Genomic DNA, 15,675 nt, shown 5'->3' with positions numbered 1-15,675 from the left:
ATACAATCTATTTTATGCAATGGGCTGTTCATACTTGTGCTTCTCAAATTGATCGGAGGGCTGCTCCATATTCACCCATGGTGGATTAAATTCTAGTCTACTTCCTAATATAATTGGAGTTATGTAATATCCCGGATATTTTTTTTTGTTTTTTGAGTGCAATAAGAATTACCAACAAACACATAACCCGTTAAGGTTAGAAAACATAATCTCAAAGCTTGCTGAAAATGCAACCCTTCCACTTTCTGATCACCAAGTTCCCAATGTGAGAAGGTGAGAGCATACGGTGATAAGGAGTTCGTTAGCTCACAAATCTTCTAGAAATGATAAAGCAAATACAATACTGGGCCGCAAGCCAGCCCCTTCCGCTTATCTAGCGGGAAAGCAAGGAACTTGGCGGTGAACTAGCAAAGAGAACAATACCGCAGACACAAATCACTCTACCGCAATATTTCAGTGGGATGACTAAATTACTAAATTACTCAACTCAACCGCTTATGCAGCGGGAGGACCATTACAACCAACATCACTTGACCGCTTATGTAGCGAGAGGACTGAATTACAAATTATCAGATGTAGGTGGCAAGCCAACCTCTTCCACTTTTCAGTGGGATAAGAGATTACAATCCAGAATGGGTTAGTAGTACTACTACTTAACCTTACAATAAAAAGGGAAGTGAGAGTAGAAGAATAATGCTGAACATCATGAAACTCTTTCAACATCAAAAACAACAGGGTGGAAATGCATAACCAGCAACACATAAACTCACTAGAATACTCATATTTCTCTCAAATCTCACTCAATTCACCCCAAATCACTCCCAAACCAACACTAGACCAGCAACAACTAAGACAAACCAAAAGGAAGCTACCAAAACACCACCAATTAATTTGCACACATCCCAAAGCACCCTCAAAAACCCACGCCTAGCTAGATATTTTCGATTTGCATTATTAAATTCAATACTCAGTGAAAAGTGCCAGGAAATTACAATATGAATCGCCAACAACAAGAAGGATGATTGAACCAGTACCTAGAATGACCAGTCACTTAGGCAGAGAGGTGTGATAAAAAACGTGCTTCAGCCATAGGGAAACCAGCAACTCCAGAAATCACTCCAAACTCCAAAAACACTGAAATATGCAATGAAAGTATCATAGATTACAACACGCAGCTAGGTACTATATCTCAAGTACGAAATTGGAAAACACTAGGGAGCCGCACTCCAAAGCTTCAAAGTTCATACGCCGATCCGGCAACATAACGATGCAAATTTTCAAGATGCCAAAATGAGAGCCCAAGGCTCATATTTATAACTTCACGCCTCCCCAAATGCAAATGCAAATGGCACCCAAACTCCACTCAAATTCAATTTCATTTTGCCTTATGTCTCCCACCAACATGGCACCCACTTACCTTTCCTAGGCAAGTTCGAACTTTGCCTTATGGTGGCGTCTTTTTGCGATATTAAACATTAAACAAAAGATGTTTAATCCTCCTAAATTGCCACCAACAAATTCGCCCTTTGACTTAGAAAATAACACATGAATATCAATTAATTATTTTTCCCTAAGTCATCCTCAACATTTAATCAGTAACTGCAAATATTTAAATATTAAACCTTTGACAAGGAAATAATATTTAATTAAATTACTTATGACCCCCATACTGATCATTAACAGAAACCAGGATGAAGCGGAGTAAAGAAGACCACGAAACTGTTGCAGGACCAAGACCCTGTCCACTGCGAAAAATAGAAATACTCCATACTGCCACTTACTAAAAGTAGTAAGTCATGAATTACTGCTCTGAAAAGCATGATCTTCACACCTAGTGACAGAGCATGGAAAGCTCAGTAGGACAGCATCATCTAAACAACCAACCCCTAACTTACTAAAAATAGTAAGTTCTCGCCTCACCAACGTTTGAAACCCTAATTCTTCATTCCACATTGCCTACGGGTCTCAGGAATAGGGCAATGGACCACTGAAAGCACATCATCGAGAAGGGGACATTACAAGTTAGTTCCCTTCTTGTTTCTTTCAACAAATGGAAAACAATAAACAATTTAGAGGTTCTTTAATGTGAGTGTTACACATCCATATGCTTGCCAATAAACACATTATCTATGCAAATATTCTATCCATGACACCAAGAATAATTTGCTTCTTTTTTTGATAGCTAGCTCTTGGATAACTAGGTGCTTGAACAACTTAGTCTTTCTCTCTTGTAGATGCCTCTTCCTTTTTGGAATGCCCTTTGAAATCATTTTTGTTGAGTTGTGGATGAAATTTCAAATGTTTGGCATGCCAATGCTCACTCATAGTGCAATGTGTGCAATAATTCTTGCCTATGGCTTTAGACAACATTTTGTTATTCTTTCTCTCCACCTTATATTGATTCAAAGATTGGTATTTACAACTTGCATCCTCCTTGCTTCTGCACCTTGATCTGTTCTTTGTCTTGGGGAGTGGTGTAAACAATTTCCTTCTTTTTGAAGCACCTAAGCTTCTTGGTGATGTAATTCGTATAATACATGGCAACCAATGGTTGCTCATTCCACAAGATGAACACGGACTGGTATATTGATATTCTTGTGATACAGTGGCCTCTTTTTCTATGATTGAAGCAAACAATGGAAGACTTGTCACTTGTATACCTTCCTAGGTTGCCCTTATTCTTGTGCAAGTTTGTTGAAGTGGTAATATTCTACCTCCTCCTTTGGAATGTTCTCCTCTCTTTGCAGATGCTCTGCATTCTTCTTTGTTACTTTTTACTGTATTGAAAGGCTCCCCTCTTCTTGCAGTCAACCTACATTCACCTGTGTATTCATGTATTGATGATATGCTATCCAATTCTTCTTGGAGATGCTGTCCTACAGGAGTCTCCTCATTGGTCTTTTGAGTTAATTTAATACTAAACATGCTGATTAGTTGGAGACATCAATTCCTCATTAGTTTTAACAAAAAGAATGATGCCATCACCTTGCATAAGCTGTTTTTATTGAGCTAGTGGCTTGAGTTTTTATCTTTGCAAGCCTGTCGTACTTCAGCTGTTTTGGAGTGCATTATTCAACTTCTTTTTTGCCACCAATTAATCCCACACTTTAATATTGAGGTCTTCCTTCAATCTTTATGTGATTGACCATTCCTACCAAGCCCCTTTCGATCATAACCAATCTTGATTAGCAACTTAGAGCCAAGTCCCCTGACATGCTTCACAAAATTACCAAAGGACTCATCTGGATTTTGATTGGAAGAAAGATCACATGGTGTACAGTTCTTATTGTGCAGGTCTCAGTCATGGATTGTGCATCTTTGGTAGAGGATGGTCTCCTTGGCTAGTAGAATCTTCATTCCTTCCCCGTCATCTTGAAACTTTGTCAACATTTTTTTGTAGTCGGCATAAAATGCCTATTGTTATGCTTGATAATATTTGTTATCTGCCAATGTATTAATTGTTTGAACTTTGTATTAAGTGGGTTGTCACTCTTGGGTAGTTAATGTGTCAGTTGGTTGATGGTTGTGTTCCTCTCGGCAACTGTCGGTTCCTTTAAATATGTTGTGTACCTCCAAGGAAGGTAGTATGGAATAGTCGGGTTAATTGTTATCCTTGGCCGACCCTCTCTGGTCTTCTTCTTTGTAATAATTGCATGCGCGAATAAAGATATATTTTACTGCTGTGTCTGGTATGCGTTGTCATGTATATTATTATTTCCTGTATTTGATTTATCAGATATAGCAGTAAACATCTTCTTTCATTGTGCAAGTCTTGTTGCATCTTTGCCACAATACCTATGACAAAATATCTAGCAATGTTCTCATACATGCTACATACATTTTCATATCATGTTTCGAACCCCAACTATACTTTACCAATCATGTGATTAACCTTGTAATTCCACAAAACTGTAGTGCACAAGATGTCTTGTTCTGAGAGTGAATTCAACTCCTAATTGTCGTTAGGAACAAGTGCTATGTTTGTAGTTATTCATTCACTTGATGGAAGAATCACTGCTGTGATGATTGTGCTCTGGTTGTACTTTGTAGTAAACCACACTGCCCATTGCCATTCTAATGCACTAATACTGATGGCTATTCTACCTCCTAGTGTCCCTGGCCCATTCTTTTGAGGGTAGTCAGGTGTTATCACAAGGTTTGCAGTGCCCTGCATAGTTCACAAGGAGATTAAACATCTACAAGTATGTTAGCCCTGCCATTCCACACACGAGTGATTCACAACACAATCAAAGTTCACAAGGAGATTAAACATCTACAGGTACCTTAGCCCTGCAATTCCACACAGGAATGATTGCACAACAGAATGCCACGACAGGGCCTTTCTTTTTTAAAATTGCCAAACAAACCGTTGAGTGTTGTATGAGAAACCGCCCTTCCCATGACAAGTCTTAACCAGGTGCAGTCACAACAGGGAATTGCATTCCAGTTTAATGTACTAGGTGAAGCAAAAAATAGATAAAGGAGATATAAATGATGACATAGATCAATCCCAAAATTACAAGCAATAAGTATTGACAGATAAAGGAGTGAACAGATTTGTTTAATACATACGCTGCAAATATTGTATAGAAGGGCAGAAAGTATGGTTCTAGGGTTTTTGGAGAGCCTGCAAATATAATAGGAGGGCAAATGCATAATAATTAAGTTACTAGTCTTCTAAGCTTAAAAAGAGGAGTCATTTTAACATCAGCCTTCATGCTAGTCTGTTTCAGGCAAATTACCACTTTCTCTGTCCAACTTTACAACTTTATCTTTCAATATCATTGAGTTGTGCCTCCCATTTATGGTGCATCCTTTTCAATACAAGAATTCATTTCTATGCAGAACCGTGTAATATTGGGCCTATTATCTAATGATTGAATGATGCCTCATGTTGGAAATGCTTCAAGTTCTAACTTCTCTTTGCCAAGATACATGGAGACTAACAGGCTTCAGTTCCATTTTGTGACATTCTCATGTCACTCTCATGGGTGCCCACATTAAGTTGGGGACCTTGCCCAGTGGGTTTAAAATGCTGCCACTTTTTATGGTAATCACTCTGCCTTACTATTCGTCAAGTGCACTGGACTTTATCTTGAAAATACCTCTTTTATGTTTATTTTGATCATTTATAGTTATTAAGTTCAATTTTAACCTATGCATTATATAAGGCTTGGTGCATTTAGGGTAACAACTGCAAATTATGTGCTGTGGGTATAGGTGGTTCATTTGAAAATGTGCATTACAAGTATAAGATGTGACATGTAGTATCCTTGTAATGTTCAGGATTTGTGATGACATGTTTCAATGAAAGTTCCTTTTGATTGTTTTTGGAACTAACACCAAATTATCTGAAGGTATGTTATTTATTGTTTGACAATTTAGCATGTATTTATAAGGCATGATGCATAATTTTATGCCTCACTGCAGTTTTGTGAATGATTCTTTTAGCATGTATGTGTAATAAGAAGATACACAATATTGGTAATGGGTTGCTTCTTGTTCAGTGGGAAAAATTACTTCAAGGGAAGGAAGGAGCTTTCTGGACTTTGGAATATATGCTAAAGGGTAATCATAAGTAGTCACATTTGATGATAGAGGCTCATATTCACTAAGGATAGGCATCATGTGCCCATTTGTTATGATGAAGTGCATGGAGCTACATTTTAGGGGTTTTAAATTCTACTTCCATCAGATGGTGTTTAATGAGTACAATGCTTCTATTATTTTGCATGCACTTCTTGCAGGACCATTCACTGACTTGTTTTGTATAGACACTTAACAGATTCATCTATAATGTGTACATTTCTGTTTTACGTTGCAAGAGGGATCTGTCAAAAGTATTTCTTAGATTCTTTGATCCTTCTAATTTGAATGAAATATTTATCTTGATATGCAACACATACGTAAATTAGCATGGGACGTGAACAATGTAGACAATTAACAATTTGATATTGTGAACTCAAATGCTTGGGAAGTAACCTTTGAAATAACTTTAAGGTTTGACAGGTCCAATTGACAGAAATTTCTTAAGCAATACTTTAAAAGGATTTTGTCTTTGCAGATATGCAATGAGTTGTGCAGCTAATGATCTCAAGAGGATATATTGGAAAAGGACCCCTTCTGATAGCAAGACTATTCATGTTCTTTCTAGTGGATACAAGGCTATGTTCACATGGCACAACATGAATACATTGCAGGTTGTCTTCAAATTCAAGAAGGATTTGGTTGGCTTTAGTTTTGATAATTTTATTATATGCATATGCTATGATCTTATCAGTGCTTATATTTTTGTTTATTGAATTTCTTGGTTTGTTTCATTGACATGTGTGCTTGATTACAACTTTATAGCTTTTCTTACAAAATGCAATTAGTTAATGGAAATCAAATTTGAGATGCAGGAGTGCCGTGAGGCGTGTGGTGGTCAAGGTCTAAAAACAGAAAACCGCATAGGCAACCTCCTGGGTGAATATGATGTTCAATCCACATTTGAAGGAGACAATAATGTTCTCATGCAACAGGTATGTTATGAGTAGGATACCATACTCTTTTATTTTTTAAAATTTTTGTTTGGTAAATGAGCTTTTTTTTAATGGACCCCCTAACCTGTGGGACACAAATGGGCATTCAATCCCTGAACGTGATAGAGGACATCCCTACTGTGGATAGTTGAACTTCACATCACATTTGATTGCAATTGGCGTCTGGATTCAACTGTGTAAGAACTTTTGCATCCAAAAGTTCTTACACAGTTGAATGCAGAAGCCAGTTGCAATCAAGTATCATAGACTGTGGAAATCTGATAGATCTAATTCACATCACTTTGTTTGCAAATATATTCAGTTACCATTACACCATAACCCCTAACTTGTAATTGATGCTGTATCCAAGTATTTATTAGTGAAGTAAGAGAGCAGTAGATGCCATTTTATGGTGTAATGTTTTTTAATCCGCTTGTTTTTTTTGTTGGGTGAGGATGGTCATCCTACCCATGAAAATCTGATAGAGAATGCCTATCATCTTTGATTCACCCAAGTATGGAAACATTTTCTCATTTTTTAAGAGGCAAAGCAATTTAGGAAGTGTTAACATTTTATTGTATGTTTTTATTGCAGTGTACCTCTAATATTAATCTCTTAACAGATTTCTAATTATAATTGTTTGTGGTAATACTTTTGGTTTGTGTCTAGGAAAATACCTTCATTTATATGTCAGGAATACATAGAGTAGCCGGAAACTCTTGTGTCCCTCCTTGGGTGTGCGTATCCCTGTATCCGATACAGCCCGGATACACGTCGGTTAATGTACCCATGCATGAAAAAACCTTGATTTCCAACCGTGCTGAATACTATGTTATTTGATTTTTTCAAAATTTGATATAAATCTTAAATTTAATTAAATTATTTTTCATTCATTAAACAAAACCTACACGAAATGAGAAAGACAAATGAAATGTTTTCTATTTCAGCAACCCATTTTTTGGGTTATCTTCCAATGCAACTCTACTATATTTGCATATTGTAAATTATTAAATCAACTTATAATTATTTATGTAGCAATTATGTGTCTAAATTGCTTTTGAAGTAATGAAAATCTCCTCTAATAACTTAGAAAATTGTGTTAAATATATGTGTATGTGTTTTTTAAGAATGTTGTATCCAAACGTATCCATATTGGGGGTCTTAAAAAATAGCCGTATCCGTATCCGACACCGTATCTGTATTTGTATCCGTATCCGTGCCCATGCAACTTTGGGGATTCATAATACAAATAGCATGTAGATGTATGTTGAAACAATGTAGCTTCGGTAAGATAAATGATTGAATGAGAGATAAATGAAGTCTCTCATTCAATCATCTATCCTATCGATAAATCTACATGCTAATGGTAGACATCATAATCATCTTTATAAGCATTTCTATCATCGATCGAGATATGATCGTATTTGCTATGCAGTGATTTCATTTATATGCTGTGATTGTAATTGGTTCTGCATATCTATTCTAGTTGTCATATATGATAACTACAATAGTTATCGTATTAACATATTTTTTCTCTTATACCAATCCATAATCGGGTTGCATTTACCATCCATTACCATGAAATAGCATTGAGAATAAACCGATTAGTGATCGGTTAATGATAACTAAAATTGCATTAGAAACTAACCGATTCATTATCGGTTACAATGATAATCAAACCGCATTAAATCACAAACTGATTGGCATCGATTATCATTTGTTATGTATCGGCATTTATATTAACCAATAGTTATCGGTTTGCATTATGAAGAGGCACCACCCTTGATCAAGACATGTCTGGTCAAGGCATGCCTTGATCTTACAAGGCAATGCCTATATATATGTGTCGTGAAGAATGCTGGAGAAATATCGAAATCAATAAATATTATCTACAGCCACCTGCAAACAAAGAAGTTTCAGTTCATAATCAGAAATAACTAGAGAGCATACATTAATAGCATTGAATATTGGCTAAGGAATTAAAAGAAAGACAAAATCCTTAACACTCCAATTTTGAACATAAATTTGAATACTTTTACATGGTATCAGAGCAAGGTTGATCGAACCTAAGGCATTCAAATTTGAGAAGTTCAAATCGAGGATATAGACATCACATTTCCATGGCTAGCGTTATCAGATTTGAGGATAGACTTGAAGGAGGCGACAATTTCTCAGCATGGAAATTCAGAATTAAGATGATTCTAAAAGAGAATAAAGTTGAATCATTTGTAAGAGTTGAATCTAAAGAACCTGAGAATGAACCTTGACAAATCGGCATCGATCGAGGGAAATGAAAAAGCCATGAAGATCATAGTCGATGGAGTGAGAAATCACATTATGCCAATAATAACAAAGCATGAGATTGCCTACCGTATGTTCAAAGCACTCGAAAGTGCATTCGAGATAAACAACGCAAGTAGAACCCTGGCTCTAAAAAGGGAAATAACTCATATAAGTATGAACAAAGGAGAGTCAATCAATGCATACTTTATGCGGATATCAGCCCTAAGGGATGAACTGGCAACGCTTGGATATGAGATCCAGAGCAAAGAGCTAATGCTCATTGCTCTAGATGGGTTGCCTAGTACATGGGAAACATTCGTCCAAGGCATTTGTGCAAGGGCTAAATATTCGAAATTTGATAGGCTAGGAGTAGATTGTCTTCAAGAGGAGTCAAGGCTAAATAAGAAGGGGATCAAGCAAAAGAACATAGATGAAGATCTCCATGTTCTAAATACCAACTCCAACAAGAAAAGCAAGAAGAAACATTTCAAGAAGAGAAAGAACCGACATGAGAAAAGGTCATCTAAGAAAGACAACTCTCACATTCAGTGCTTTAGGTGTGATCGATATGGACACTATGCAGCAAGATGTCCGGATAGAATCAAACAACAAACTACATTTGCAAAAGTGAAAAGGGAAGAATATGACTCCGAGAAGCATGTATTCTACTCTGCCCTCTCTATCCAATTATCCAATAAATCTAACACCCGGATCATTGACAGTGGGTCTTCAAGACACATCACTGGGTATAGAGAATTATTGGATTCCATGTTAGAAGAAACTGATGAAGAAGTAACCATTGGTGATGACTTTGCACATCCAGTGAAAGGCATCGGTACTTGCACCATTAAGCTGAAGACATGCATATCTCTCCAACTCACTGGAGTCCTATTCGTTCCTGGCATCAAGAGGAACTTAATCTCCATATCTACACTTGAAGATGATGGGTACAGAATAACCTTCATGAATGGTAAAGTTCTAGTATGGCCACAAAACTCTTCCATCAAGAAGGCTATAACCCTAGGACATAGAAAAGGCTATTTGTATGAGGTATGTACTGAATCTAACCTAGCCCTACTTCATGAGATTGCAGATTCTAATGAAATTTGGCATAGAAGATTAGGTCATTTAAACTTTCTCGCTTTATGTTCAATGGAAAAATTAGTAATTGGTTTGCCTAAGTTAAAACAATACCATTTCGGTACATGTAAGGGGTGTGCCCTAGGCAAAAATACTAAGAGTTCCTTTCAGAATAGTTCTAGGAAAATGAGCAATGTTTTGGAACTAGTTCATTCTGACCTATGTGGGCCAATGTTTGTACCATCATTAGGAGGGTTCCTTTATTATGTAATATTCATTGATGACTTCTCTAGGAAGACCTGGATCTACTTCCTTAAACATAAAGAATCTGAAGAGATTCTCAAGAGATTTAAGGAATTCAAATCCCTCTCTGAAAACTCTTCCGGGAAGAAAATAAAAGTCCTAAGAACTGATAATGGGAGGGAATATACCTCAGACATCTTTAGGGAATTTTGTAAAGAAGCTGGGATTAAGAGGGAGTTCACTGTTCCTTACAACCCCCCAACAAAATGGGGTTGCTGAAAGGAAAAAGAGAACCATTGTAGAAGCAACCAAAGCCATGCTCCTTGATCAGAACTTAGAAACTCACCTTTGGGCAGAAGCCTCCAACACTGCTGTTTACATACAAAACAGATGTCCTCATTCCCACATTGAAGACAAGACCCTTGAAGAAGTCTTCACCGGGATAAAGCCAGATATCACCCACTTTAGAATATTTGGCTCCCCTGTTTACTTTCACATACCTAAAGAGAAAAGGACAAAACTAGAACCCTCTGGAAGAAAAGGAATCTTTGTTGGATATAGTGAAACCTCTAAAGCTTACAAAAATTTTGTACCTGGACATAGCAATATTGAACTTAGTAGAGATGTTATATTTGAAGAAGATATAGCCTTCAAAAGGGCTAAATACTATATTGAGTCTGAAATCTATGCTCCATCTTCAGACCTAGAAGAGGATCCCACTCCTGAGATTTAGAGGGAGTGTTAAGAAGAAAACGAAGTACAGATTCCTCCCCAAGAAATCCCTAAGAAAAGACCTCTATGGGCTCACAAAACAATGGAGGATGCAAGGGACTTTGCAGCTCCTTCAGGGACTTTTAGAGAAAGTAAGAGGCCCCAAAGATTTTCTAGCTATGTAGCTCTTATGAATGATCTCTCCAAATTAGAAACCTCTAGTGTACCAGAAGCTCTTAAACATCAAGTTTGGAAAGATGCAATGTCTGAAGAATATACATCCATACTTAACAATGATGTGTGGGAAATTGTTCCTAGGCCAAAAGGGAAATCCGTTGTTTCATCCAAGTGGCTGTTCAGAATCAAACATGCCGCAGATGGTAGCATAGAGAAACTCAAAGCCATGTCTTCTCCTATGGAAACTAATCTTCACAAACTGAAGGAGGCGGCAGCAGATTCCCCATTGGTAGATCCCACTCTCTACAGACAGATGATTGGATCGTTAATGTACTTGGTCAATACTAGACTTGATATCTGTTATCCAGTAAATGCCTTGAGCCAGTTAATGTGTGAAGCTAAGGAGATACATCTTATGGCTGTGAAACATATTATGAGATACCTTCAAGGTACTCTTAACTATGGACTCAAGTATGAGAAATTTGATTTGGATCTTCATGGGTTCACTGATTCAGATTGGGCTGGAAGTGTGACTAACAGGAAAAGCACCTCAGGATGCTGCTTCAGTTTGGGTTCAGCCATGATATCTTGGATTAGCAGGAAACAGTCTTCAATAGCTTAGAGTTCTACAAAGGCCTAATATATCGCAGCTTCCATGGTTGCACAAGAAGTTGTATGGCTTAGAAAACTACTTGTGGGATTATTCGGTGAGCCACTGAAGCCTACTATAATTCATTGTGATAACTAGAGTTGTATAAAACTCTCTATGAACCCTGTATTTCACGATAGATCCAAACGCATAGAGATTCCTTACCGCTATGTGAGAGATATGGTGGATAGGAATGTGATTCAGTTGCAGTATATCAGTACAAGAGACCAGATAACAGACATATTGACCAAGCCTCTATCCAGAGTAAAAGTTGAACACTTCAAGAAAGGACTTGGTATGATTGAATTGTAATTTGCTTTATAATCTGTACTAATATATAAGATGTTTAATGTGTAAACTTCTTTTGTCGTGTTATGACTTGATGGGCTCCTCCCCCTGTGTCCGTTTCTAAGAGGTGACGATTTTTTAGATAATGAACACATGTACTGAACATTACAAGGTGACGATCTTGTAATGTTGATATCATGCTGACTTGATATCATCTTGACTCATGGATGTGCCATGATATGTTATGGTAGACATTATGTGACGTAATGTCAGTGCACATACCATAACCTGGATATAAGAGAATTCAATATTCTCAAATTATTTTATATCCAAGGTATCGCGTGTTATGCAATACTGATATCACGTGCTATGTGGTATCTCTATATCACGAGATGATGTGATATATTTCTGTATCACGTGTTATGTGATACATCATGTCATGAGCATATGTGACTTGATCTTTTGTATTACGAGGTCATGTAATACATTCTATTATGAGAAATGTGATGCTATATAATTAGATGATTATTTCAATGTTTACATAGATCTCCATTTATCTTCCCTAGCTAAGAGGGAGTGTTGAAACAATGTAGCTTTGGTAAGATAAATGATTGAATGAGAGATAAATGAAGTCTCTCATTCAATCATCTATCCTATCGATAAATCTACATGCTAATGCTAGACATCATAATCATCTTTATAAGCATTTCTATCATCGATTGAGATATGATCGTATTTGCTATGCAATGATTTCATTTATATGCTGTAATTGTAATCGGTTCTGCATATCTATTCATAGTTGTCATATGACAACACTAATTACTAATTAGTGTTGTCATATGATAACTACAGTAGTTATCGTATTAACATATTTTTGCTCTTATACCGATCCATAATCGGGTTGCATTTACCATCGATTACCATGAAATAGCATTAAGAATAAACCGATTAGTGATCGGCTAATGATAACTAAAATTGCATTAGAAACTAATTGATTCATTATCGGTTACAATGATAATCAAACCGCATTAAATCACAAACCGATTGGCATCGATTATCATTTGTTATGTATTGGCATTTATATTAACCGATAGTTATCAGTTTGCATTATGAAGAGGCACCACCCTTGATCAAGACATGTCTTGATCAGACATGTCATGAGACATGTCCGGTCAAGGCATGCCTTGATCTTACAAGGCAATGCCTATATATATGTGCCGTGAAGAATGCTGGAGAAATATCGAAATCAATAAATATTATCTACAGCCACCTGCAAACAAAGAAGTTTCAGTTCATAATCAGAAATAACTAGAGAGCATACATTAGTAGCATTGAATATTGTCTAGGGAATTAAAAGAAAGACAAAATCCTTAACACTCCAATTTTGAACATAAATTTGAATACTTTTACAATTTAGTTTAGCAGATTGCTTCTGTAATTTCATCCTTGCAAGGAATTTGAAACCTTCAATGTGTTTTAATTATCTCATTCTGTGGTCTGTTTTGTCTGAAAAAAATATATTTAGGCGCCTACCCTAACATCTCATTTCTATGCTTCAGGTTAGTAAGGCACTATTTGGAGAATATTATGCTGCTCGTAAGAAGCAAAAACCCTTTAAGGGATTAGGTCTAGAGCACATGAATAATACCCGCCCTGTAATTCCAGCAGTTCTGGATAGTTTTACATTGCGAAGCGTAAAATTCCAAGTGAGTTTTTTGATTTTTCTGGTTTCATCTGTTATTTGTTTTGTTTTTATTGCTGCATTGCATTTTCTGTACATCGCAGCAAGGGTGGTCTGTAAGTTGACTTGTAAGTTGTACCTAAGAAGTGCAGTGCTGTGCAGGTTGATATTTTCCATTTGAGGGAGCGTGATTTGTTGGAACGTTTAGCAATGGAAATATCTCAAGTTGTATCACAAGGCAAAAGTATAACTATTGCTTTCACCATGGTATGTATGTATATGACATCACATAATAGTACTTTTAGTTTTACTAGACTTCATCTCATCTCAAAGCCATGGAAGGACTGATTTGTAGTTTTCATGATGATTAGAGTTACAAGCTGGCAGAGGACTTGGGGAGAGCTTTCTCTCAACGAGCAGTACTAGATTCCATCATTTCTGCAGAGGACAAACACAGTCCTTCTGATTCGATGAAGGTGACTAAACTTAAGTCTGTCCTATCCTAGAAGTATTTTGATAGCAACTATTATATTGCCTTGCTTCTTACAAGGACAAGTTCTGGATTTGTAGGATGTTCTAGGACTGTTGAGGACCTTATATGTCTTGGTCAGTCTTGAAGAAGACATTTCATTTCTCAGGTATGCATAGACTAGAAAGAAATGAAATAAACCAGTTAACAAGCAAAATTGGCTATCGTTATATCTCTTAAGTTCTTCATATTTTATTTTTATTATTTAATATTCCATGGTCATTACTGCACGAAGCTGATGCTGGTGTCATCGTAATACAGATATGGATATTTAACACCACGACAGACACAGGTGATCCAGAAGGAAGTGGGAGATTTGTGTAAGGATCTACGACCACATGCACTGGCCCTTGTTGATTCCTTTGGAATTCCTCAGCCGTATCTCAGTCCAATTGCATTTGACTGGGTTGAGGCAAATTCATGGGAATAAGTATGGATGCAGTCAGTTCAAATCTAAGCAGCCAGAGAATTAAATCTACGCTTGGGCTTATTGGATTAGGTGAAATTTTTTTATTTATCGAATGTAATTATGATATTGACTTGAGGAATAATTGCTAGGCCATGTCTTCAGCAGGGATAATATTGGATTCAACTTTTAGCAATAATTTTCTTGGGAATTTGTGCAAATCAGATTTTGTCAAGTTGACCTTAAATTGTCTGTTTTTGCAATAAAAATAAAATAAGATGGTTTGTGGCATGTTATTGGTCTGTCTTAATTTTGCTGGTAGGTTTTTAAATTTTTTATTATTAAGCAAAAAGGGGCAATCAATCAAATGGCATGTAACAATTTTTTGAAAAAATATTGTGATTGCATATCGTGCATAGCTTGGGCGGTGATGATGTAAACAAAAAGAGACTATTTAGTATTTTGTAATGTTTATATGCGAACATATTGTTGACAAGTTGGGTGGGGGCCAGCTCATGGAGGAAATGCTGCACAGCCAGCTCATGAAATTAATGTATTTGTTTAAGCTCTCCTTTGTATTGTATGTTTCACGATTTGCATTGTTCTAGTAGACATTAATGCAAAATGAGGAGGCATGCAGGATGGTTGAATGGTATAAATAGAAGTTGAAATGGAGGCTAGTAAGAAAGCAATTAAAAGTAATATTGTTTAGATAGAGGAGTAAACTTATTTGGAGTAGATTTTGCAGAAGAAAATATGTGTAATTGAAGGCAAGAATTTAAAAGAAGATTTGAAGTAGATTCATGAGATTTGAAGGAGATTTATGAGCAGATATAAAGGAGATATAAAGTAGATTTATGAGTAGATTTAAAGGCAGCGTTCCACTGAGATGCGTCCCCCCTAAAAATGTAGGCGTTTCTGAGACAGGGATGTCCTTGAGACGCGAGGACTCCTAGGGAATGTGCCTCTGCCGTCCTTCCACTGCCACAAAGTTTCCTCTGTCGTCTCCAAGACGTTTCCTCACCAGGGGGACATTTCCTAGAAGTTTCTTGTGTTAGAAATGCCAAAGGGAACTCCCAGATGTCCCCGAGACTCCTAGACATCCCT

The 15,675-nt window shown here is 36.8% G+C and overlaps 1 protein-coding gene across 1 annotated transcript in view; it reads left to right on the top strand.

The window, feature by feature from the left end:
* The window catches only part of LOC131040223 (acyl-coenzyme A oxidase 3, peroxisomal), a 57,282-nt gene extending 42,423 nt beyond the window's left edge, over positions 1-14,859 (top strand). Inside the window, exons 9-15 of the mRNA XM_057973086.2 lie at positions 6,065-6,200; positions 6,402-6,521; positions 13,512-13,658; positions 13,796-13,900; positions 14,005-14,109; positions 14,204-14,271; positions 14,424-14,859. Of these exons, the coding sequence (XP_057829069.2) occupies positions 6,065-6,200; positions 6,402-6,521; positions 13,512-13,658; positions 13,796-13,900; positions 14,005-14,109; positions 14,204-14,271; positions 14,424-14,592 (850 nt within the window). The 3' untranslated portion in view covers positions 14,593-14,859. The remainder of the gene's footprint in view (positions 1-6,064; positions 6,201-6,401; positions 6,522-13,511; positions 13,659-13,795; positions 13,901-14,004; positions 14,110-14,203; positions 14,272-14,423) is intronic.
* The last annotated feature ends 816 nt before the right edge of the window (positions 14,860-15,675 follow it).

Source organism: Cryptomeria japonica, chromosome 7, assembly GCF_030272615.1.
Source record: "Cryptomeria japonica chromosome 7, Sugi_1.0, whole genome shotgun sequence".
In the NCBI taxonomy this organism is placed as follows: domain Eukaryota; kingdom Viridiplantae; phylum Streptophyta; class Pinopsida; order Cupressales; family Cupressaceae; genus Cryptomeria; species Cryptomeria japonica.
The sequence above is the reverse complement of the archived record's forward strand: the minus strand, read 5'-3'. Positions and strand labels throughout refer to the sequence as shown.